Source organism: Echinococcus granulosus, assembly GCF_000524195.1.
Source record: "Echinococcus granulosus chromosome Unknown EG_S00014, whole genome shotgun sequence".
Lineage (NCBI taxonomy): Eukaryota > Metazoa > Platyhelminthes > Cestoda > Cyclophyllidea > Taeniidae > Echinococcus > Echinococcus granulosus.
In genome coordinates, this window is record NW_020170394.1 from 803,420 (window position 1) to 812,798 (window position 9,379).

General features: G+C 40.8%; 1 protein-coding gene across 1 annotated transcript in view; it reads right to left on the reverse strand. All coding sequences in view use genetic code 11, as the record gives it.

Annotated features, from left to right (window-relative positions):
- Positions 1–1,235: 1,235 nt before the first annotated feature.
- EGR_02965 (ATP-dependent RNA helicase DHX8) overlaps positions 1,236–9,379 on the reverse strand; it is a gene marked incomplete at both ends in the record, with an annotated part of 17,265 nt that continues 9,121 nt past the window's right edge. The window contains 9 exons of the mRNA XM_024492214.1: positions 1,236–1,473; positions 2,389–2,568; positions 3,299–3,495; positions 3,886–4,014; positions 5,013–5,093; positions 6,456–6,668; positions 7,997–8,319; positions 8,408–8,561; positions 8,777–9,085. Of these exons, the coding sequence (XP_024353409.1) occupies positions 1,236–1,473; positions 2,389–2,568; positions 3,299–3,495; positions 3,886–4,014; positions 5,013–5,093; positions 6,456–6,668; positions 7,997–8,319; positions 8,408–8,561; positions 8,777–9,085 (1,824 nt within the window). The remainder of the gene's footprint in view (positions 1,474–2,388; positions 2,569–3,298; positions 3,496–3,885; positions 4,015–5,012; positions 5,094–6,455; positions 6,669–7,996; positions 8,320–8,407; positions 8,562–8,776; positions 9,086–9,379) is intronic.

Here is a 9,379-nt window from a genome sequence, read left to right on the forward strand (position 1 = left end):
AACTTTGAGCAAATCTCCGAATTCAATTGTGCAACAAATTCGTTCGTAGTCAAGGGTGACTCATTTTACGAGCAATAATGCCATGCAAGATCCGTAGCTGTGCTTGGTATCGCCTGCAAACAAATGATATCAGGTCTACTGAATCTAATATATAGCCACCCCAGCACTTGTCAACGAAAGAATATATCTTCTGCTACTAATATAGAGCTTTGCAACTCCTCATATGCTGACGCTAGAAACTGCAAAATTGTGTTTAAAAAATCAAACATGTGTGGATTAAAAAAATCTGAAGGTATCCACAAGTAGCCTTGCTACTTTTTAAAATTTTAGGACTCTCTGCAACAAGTTCCTCTCATCATTAACCCGAATGTGCGATTTTGAGAAGCGCACCATCTCGTTCATGAGATTTCCAAACTGATCAAACACCAGAATTTGCTACATACACACTTTAGTCCAAATTACTACGTATGATCAAACTTTATGTGGAACAACGGATTTTTGAAGAATCACGGATCCTAAAATTAAGAGCAAGACCACACGAATCTACCTTCAGAAATTCTTAGCTAGGCTCAGAATTTTTTGTTTTCGAGGATAACACCAGTTGACAATAACTATTCCGACCAATTCAAACGCCCCCTCAGATCAAGAGCATCCAACGTCCACTTTGGTACTTTAAATTAAATTAAACCGTTTGGAACACGATCCTGCTCAACCGGCTAAAATAAACTGACAAAAGCTGCATTACACATCTGTAACACCGACTCTGAATAAGACAGCCAGAGCGTTACATATGTAATACCGGCGACGATCGCACCGGGTTGTTGACCACCTTCCTGAAAGAAAAGGTGCATAGCCAATTGGAGGCCTCTGGACAGTGGTGCAGCACACCTATGGAAACAATTGAGACTCAAAAATCTACATTTTTGGCGCCCCGAGGAAACTAAACCCAGATATCAGGTAGTATGACATTCAAAATGTTTTTTGCCCGTTCAGCGCAAAAAGGCTTTGACGAGATCATGACAAGACACAGCCAAGATTATTTCTTGTTCTTTTTGAATTGGCACATTGAAACACCTATGAGCATTCTAATGCCGAAATCCATACAACTAACTCATATTCCATAACAGGTAATATATTCAGGGGATGAAAACGCAACATGAAAAATTACTGTTAAGTTTATACACCTCAAAATAGCATTGGTAAAATCGTCTGAGTGGCATCTACACGACAGCGGGTTAGAAGGTGACTTTGACGTGGAATTTGCGAGGAACACGGGAGATGCGCCAGGAGTCCTTCTCCTCATGTTTATTGTAGAGCGGTTCGATGCGCATAGATTTCTTCGCCCTCGACAGTTTGGTAGGATCCCCGAACTTGAAGAACTTAGGCGCAAACTCCACCAGCCACCGCGGATCAATAGTGGTGACCTCGCGCATGTACTCCTTCGTCGTCATCACCAATTCATGGTAGACCACCCTAAACAGAAGCATTCCAAAGATTAGCACCCACTTACATGGACCATCGGCACAAAATGTAAAAAGATTTCGGGGACGCTCTGCGTGGGCATTCGCGAAAATTCTTGAAAACCAATTACTTAAGATATTAGGCAAATGCAATTTTTGGAAGAGAGTTTGGTTGTTATGGCAACACACACCCCGCCACGATGACAGATTATAGCAAACATTAAACTACAAACGACAGAATCATGTAAATAATCAATCCACAGGACAAATAAACTTGCACGATAGACCCTTTTATTATTTGTCTCATGCCTTTTTGAAAGTAATGGGATAATACAAACTTTAGTCTGCTAAAAATATATTTTCTGAGTCTTGCGCTTTTGGCTGAATTTAAAAATACCGACAACAAAGAAAGCGTCTGTCAACTAGACAATATCGACTTTTAAAAAAGGGAAGAACAGGTAAGAACCTTCTTAGTTCAACAACCCAGCTTTGACTGGAGAACACAGCAATAGGAAACAGACTACCGAAATAATCCTGGTCGCCAGATCGGGGAGCGAGGAAAAAAAGTTAGTCAGAATCGAAAAAAGGACCCAACAATGAGAGTGGTAATATGATGGTAGAGGGCAGTGATCAAATGAAGTCAGTATGATCTAATGCTCCCCCCACCACAAGCGCAAGTTTTGCAAAGCCCAAGTACCCATGGTACGAATTATCGCGCAAATGCGAACTTTTTTATGAACTTTCAAATAGCATTCTTTATCCTCCTATATGCATAAGAGCGCAGAAGACGTTGTCGTCAAGACTAGCAAATGAATTTTTACTTTGCTGATGCAACGTGAATGATTAAGGTATTAATCTCGAACTCATAGCATAAGCAACACCAAGGAGAACGAGGAAAAGAAAGGTGGGAGTGGAGATGGCAACTCACCAGTCGGGTTGTCTGTTGAAAAGGGAGGAGGAGGGATGAATGTAGACCACTTGCTGATCCACGAGTGTGCGATAGCCCTCCTGCGGATCCTTTTTAGCCGCATTACGGAAGAAACCGGAGAGAATGGCCTTCTGCACAAGAGCCGTCTTCTTTCCGCACGAAAGCACAGCAAGTTTATGCCTTTGGCAAAGGAAAGTGGGATTATGATAGGAAGGAAAGTGAGGACTGATTGTTCAGGTATTAATTGGTGTAAGAAACACCGTCAATGTAGGGGAATTAATAAGTTTCGATTAGTAGATTTTGCCAATTTGCTTAATTTTAAAGATACAGAAAAACAATCATGTGATAAGACGTTTTTCGCGAAAAAAAAAATCAAGGGGAATTCCATGTACGACTTTCAAAATGTGCAACCCAATTGATCAGCACAATAACGCGAAGAAAAGTGGTTGTTAGGCGTTGATTCACCGCGTTTTGTACTTGTTAGAAGGTAAACTTTGCCAGCCTAGAGCACATTTTAATCCTGTAAAACACTGGTCATTCCCTTGTGCTTCAAGGGTAATGTTCGCGCCAACCGATAAATACTATTATTCAGTTGTCCCCTTGCAACTTCAAAACACCGCAGATTACAAACAATATGTTCGAAAAGCGCTAAAGAGAACTTAAATGAACGATTTTGATGAAGGGCCTTGTGTAGGATTATTGGTCTATAAAAATATATGAAGAAATTTTATGGGTTATAGATCAATAAGGTGAGGAATGAAACCCCTAGCGAAGTGGGCTTTCACTGGAGGTAATCCAATTCGAAAATAAACTTGTATATTTTTCAACAAATTATGTAAAAATATATATGCTAAGTGTATTGAGACACAATCGCGCCAAAAGCGAGGGTTACCGAACAAAGCTTGCGTACCTGTCCATAATACCAAGAAGTTGTTTTCGTACATCTTGTGCCCGTTTAAGTGTTCTGGCCTGTACAAAATTGTCGTAACACCAGGGCGCTGAGAACTTGTTATTCTTCCATGCATTGTAGACCGCCAGTAGGGTGAGGTGATCACCTTCGGGTTGATGAAATTTAGCCTTGCGCTGGTCCGCCAATTCCGTCTTCTCCTGTGTGAAAGTAGATTACGTGTTAAAGTAAATGGTTTGTGTGAGCTTATTTCCAGGGTAAGTTTGCCTAATTACAACCCCTCGAAGAGACTCAAATTTGTACTCCGTAACAAGGGAGAAACCACATTTCAACGATAGGTTACGAGCGGAGCTTATAACATATTAAATCTTCCTCACTCTTGGAATAGCTAGAACAGACTGCATTTTGATAGAACAACCTATCTACTTTCAAAGTCTGACACTACCACTCACGAAAGCAACGGTGATCAAAGTTAAAAATAGGAAAGCACGCATAAGAGATTGATGCATAAGTTTTGATTTGATGCGAAAGTAGAAACTCAGATGGTCACAATGGTAATAAAGCAAAAAAAGCAATACGCATACACGTACCTTTGGCCGATAGAAAACATTTTGAACAGAGAGCATGGACACGATAGTAAGAACCTCCTCAGAACAGGCAAGTTGGACAGACATAATCAACATTTTGGACAACATCGGTTCAAGAGGAAATTCAGCCATCTAGAAAACGAAATAATTGAGTTATATCCCACGGAAAGCAAAAAAAATGAACACCACGTCTGCAATTTTCGTGGGATTCAAATTTCAAGGAAGTTATCACTTTCAGTGCTCAAATCAAAACGAGGATAGCTTGGTCGAGATAAAAAAAACACCTATCAGAAAATGTGAAATGATGATGGTAAATGATGAGTCCAGAAGCCTCAAACTACACAACTTTATATCAAAGCTGGTCTAACAATCGGACAAGGGAACTTGCACTTGTGCTCCAAAACAGCTGCAGACGAAAGTATTCTAGGTCTAATAGAAATGCGGATAGCAATTTTAAGCTCAAGCTATTCCAAAAACTATTTGTACTGAGAAGAGTTAAAACGAATATTTCTGGCCTCAAAACATGAAATCCTAGTTTCAAGCTAACTGGATTACCGATGGGCCGAGAAGTCAATTAGAGGGTGTAGAGGCAATATGAACCACTTGTAACTCCAATAAATCTTATAGCAGTCACGAAATGAGATTCGAATAAAAGTGAATGTGTGGGTTGACTCAGAAAATGCCTGTAATGTTGAATCACAAATAATGCCAAATTCGAATAGCAAGATACCTTGCTGAAATCACTTTTACGGAGGTGCGATTAGTTTGCGTGGTTGAAGTCCAAAAAAATCCTGATCTATAGCCAAAGTCCTCCCATGTCAACACCAATGGGTTCAAATTAACAAAAATATTTGTAAAATAAAAATAAGGAAATGACAAAGCGCTGCTTCATGAAAGATTAAGGAGGGCCAAAAAAAACCCAATAATAAATGTACAAGTTTGCAAAATTGGTGGTTATGTAAAGCTTCGCAAAGACTGGGAAAGAGTGGGCGCAATTAGGTACTGAAAAAGAAGTTGGTTATCCACTGTTTATCTAAACATTACTTGAAAAAAGCCAATTAGCAATATTCTTTTTTATCAATGGAGAGAAATAGGCGGGGCAGCGAAAATAGGAGTTTTCAAAGCCTTACCCTTCGTCCGAGACGAGTGAGCAGACCTTCATCATCAAGTGCAGAAAGAGCGTGAAGAGTAACCATGGCAGCGACCAGAGTCTGTAAAGAAAGACAAGCATGGAGAGACGTAGAAAGTAAACATTCCCCGCATTTCTCTCATCTGTACAATCAACGAGGTTAATAATCGCCGGCTGTCGTCGTTTTACTCCAGGAGGTTACAGAGGCAGAACCATTAACGGCGATATTCGGGAAAGAGAAAGAGTGGGGTGATGAAGAGTGCAGAAAACACACACTCATACGCCGGTGATAACGCCAAAGGCGAAGGAGAAACTAAGCAATACTGGAGCACTACCTCACACAGAAAGCGAAGGTATTTGGTGCACATAGAAGAGCTTAGTTGAACACAGGAAACGACTAAACTCTGCATATCATTGGAAAATTGCACTTTCTTAATAAATGTTGATCATGTCAGCTCATCAACACGTACAGCTAATGATGCAAGCGACGAGTTAAAACAGCACCGTCATGGGTCTTCAAAGTTACTTCCGGTTGTCAATGAGTGGACTCGTGAGGCAAAAAATGCGAATCCACAAAAAAGGCTCTACACAGGTATTTTTTTTCGTCTGATAACTGGACATATTACCTTAAAGAAACAGAACCGCACTTAGCATTTCAACTGAACAAATGTTAAGCTATAATTAATAAAAAAATATTTTAGGCTTAATCGCGTATATATGGCACGTTTGATTTAACATGATAGGCTACACACAAATAGAGGTTAAAAGTAGAATTGACTAGAACAGGCAGATCACAGCTCCAGCCAATTCACATTTCAAAAAACGTTTAACAAGTACAATTTAGCTTACTTACTGCCTAGGGAATGGATACTATGAAGAGCAACTAATAACGAAAATGCATCGCGTTCACCCCAGTTAAAATTTAACAAACGAACTGTTTTGCTTAGTAACACTATTTAATGACGATTCACTTTGAATAACGACAACGAAAAATTGTAATATTGTAGAGTCATTGTTATTATACAGTCCTGGAATGTATACAGCCGCTTAAAGAACAACTAATCAGTGCATTATGACAGAAAAAGTGGATGTAATGCTCAGAGCACTAATAACAGTCATTTTCTCTTGGACAGTAATCCATACTATGTACCATGCGTTTTGGGAAGCATTTCCACCCATGGGCGTGAATAAGTGGTTTAGTGAATTGGTTTTGGGATGGTGGGAGTTAGCAGGTTGAAAATGAGATGCATAACTACAAAATACTATCATAGTGGGGAGCACAGATTTTGGTGAATGCTGCTTGAAAGTGTAAATCCACATGTCTTTCCAATCGCCATTTTATTGTGCGCCTTTATTTACTACCTGCCATGAAATATGTTGTATCTTCCCCAAGGAAAATAATAAAATCAGATATCAGTCATGAATTTTGGCAGTAGTTACCCACCTGAAGAGGGGGAGGATCCATAAAATCAAATGAGAGGAGATCGTTGATGCCCATGGCCTTTAGCTGAAGCACAGTACTGGCGAGGTTGGTGCGCTGGATTTCCGGCACGTTGGTGGAGAGCATTTCGTCACGTTGAGCGCGCTCCGTATAGAGGCGGTAGCACTTACCCGGCCCCGTCCTGCCAGCCCGCCCCGCACGCTGCTTCGCTTGAGCCTTATAAAAAAAAAACAAATATTCCCTCACATTGATACGACTGCTTCCTGATACCAAACCTTCTTCCTCTATGAATGACAGTAATTATCCTTCCAACTTATAAAAATGTGATATCTTTGCAAAAAGTGCACGCAAATACAGTAAATAGATCTGAGAGACGGGACACGTGTGGTGCACTGAAAACGCACCTCGATTTTGGCAGCACAGCCAAAGGCAAGACAGGACTGATGGAAAAATAATCAAGCGAAAGAAACCAAACATTCTGGAGATAAGAACTTTACTTTTCCAGACAATGAATGGAGGCAACTTTATAATGTACCAGCGCAATTATGCGCGAACAATACGGCTCTAAAAAAGCAATACAAATTTCATGCAAAAAATATTTGAGACAGGTGAGGAAGTAATATGTTCAAATGGGACCGATTAAGATACCACTTCCGCCTGTCGGGCAATCCTCTTCTTCTTTCGCTTCCTTCTACAACTACAAAAGGGGTGGCAGAGACGCCGTCATGGAGCGCCTTAGATCAGGGTTTCAGTCATCAAACGAAATCCTTACAGTGGAGCATCTTGAAGCCATCAACATATCTCCTAATTACCCTTTGCCGTAATTATTGCACAGAGCATGAAGCTCTCAACCCGATCAATGGGTATAGGTGAATGGGGGTAGGTATGTAAATGTCGAAAATAACTAAAAGATTCTCAAGCAAAAATCGCGTCATTAACCAAAAAGCAGCCAAAGAATAAAACTCAACCAACTACAAATAATAGCAGACGCTGATCGAATTCAGAATCGAATTCGCAACAATGGTAACCGAAAGCAATAACACTTCTGCCTAATTAGGTTTGACCTATGCTTATATCCAAAAGTCGCTAGGTTCACCTGAAGGTGATGCAGATATCTTCCTTAGAATATAATCAGATTTCAACAATTTAGGAGGTGCTACCAGTGCGTATCAAAACCAAAAGATTAGCGCAAATTCGGGAGTCAAAACAACCAATCAGTAAGCGCATCAGGTGAACACGATTCCGCTTATAATCGTAGATTGGAGTAATATAACAGAATGTCAAATTATTAAATGTGATTATTAACTCACTTAGACCTAAAATATCTCGGATGCAAGGAATATTCAAAGAATTTTGAGAAAAGCTGACACAAGAAGTGGTAAGAAGGAGAGACTCCGTAATTATAAAATATGGTTATAGCCACCACTTTTTATAGCACCATAAACTAGGAATTGTATCCCAACTACTTAGTTCAAGGAGCATAGCGATAAAGAGGGGAGCAAACTGCACTGTAGATGGTAGTGGAACAGGCCATGAATTTACACCTGAGAAATGGGTGTGACGATAAGTTGATCCATCCCAGACTTGCTGCTGTAGACCTTTTGTTTGACGAAGCCGGGGTCAATGACGTAAAATATGCCATCGATGGTGAGAGAGGTCTCTGCAATGTTGGTAGCGATGACCACCTTCCGACTGCCTGGTGGTGCGGGGTCGAATATGCGAGACTGCATCTCCGAGGGCAGCGCCGCATACACCGGTAGGATGATGAGCTCGGGCACGTCAGGACCCAGCGCCTTCATGCGGTCATATAGGATTTCACAAGCCGAGTCTATCTCCTCCTGACCAGTTAGAAAGACCAAAATGTCACCTATAATATAAGACAGCTCATGAGCGTTCGTTCCCATACAGAAAGGAGTGCTCTATCAAAAATAATATGCCTATAACTCGGCATCAACTGATAATAAATGACGAGCAGAATAAATTGCCTGGGGGCTCGGTGAGATGGATTTGCATGACGGTATTGAGTGCGGCATCGAGATAGTCGCTTTCGGGTTCCAGACTGTAAAGGATCTCGACGGGGAAGGCCCGACCGGGAATCGTAAATATAGGCTAAAAGGGAAACATTGTTGACTCAACTATTCACAATTGGATCCAAAGCGCCATTCTTATCAAGCTTATTTAATGACACTCTAAATCATTTTTAGTTGTAAATAAATGCTCTCTAGAAGCATCCAAAGAGAAAAAACGTTATTGACGTATGTGCTGAAGGCCGAATTAAGTTCTCCATAAAAAGCTGAATTGGCCAAAGGATTGCATAAGCCTACCGCCTCGAAGAAGTACTGGGAGAACTTGACTGAATCCAAAGTGGCTGAGGTTACGATAAGTTTGAAATCATCACGTTTCTTAATGGCCTTCTTGAGGAGACCGAAGAGCACGTCTGTGTGAATGGTGCGCTCGTGGGCCTCATCCAACATGAGGACAGAGTACTGGCAGAGATCGGGGTCGATGAGGCACTCTCTAAGCAGCATACCCTCCGTCATGTACTTTATCTTCGTCTCGGGCGTGGTGCAGTCCTCAAAACGGATAGTGTAACCGACTTCCTGACCCAACCGACAGCCAAACTCTTCAGATACCTTTTGTGGAAAAAAAGAGCATTATGAACCTACACAATTACTCCTACTAGTTTTTAATTCAAAAGAGTAATATTTCATTAAAAAAACAGTAACTGAATAGCGATATAAGGTTAAAGGGATAGGAGGAAGGAAATAATTCACATGAATCATATTCCACTAAAGCAAACAAATACTAAGATTTGCAACTGCATGTAGCCTAAATTTGGCATGAATTACTAACACCCGTTTCGAGACAAAGCTACCTGAGAAGAGTATCAACGACGATTTGTAAGAAGTGGGAAACAAGTTAGGGGC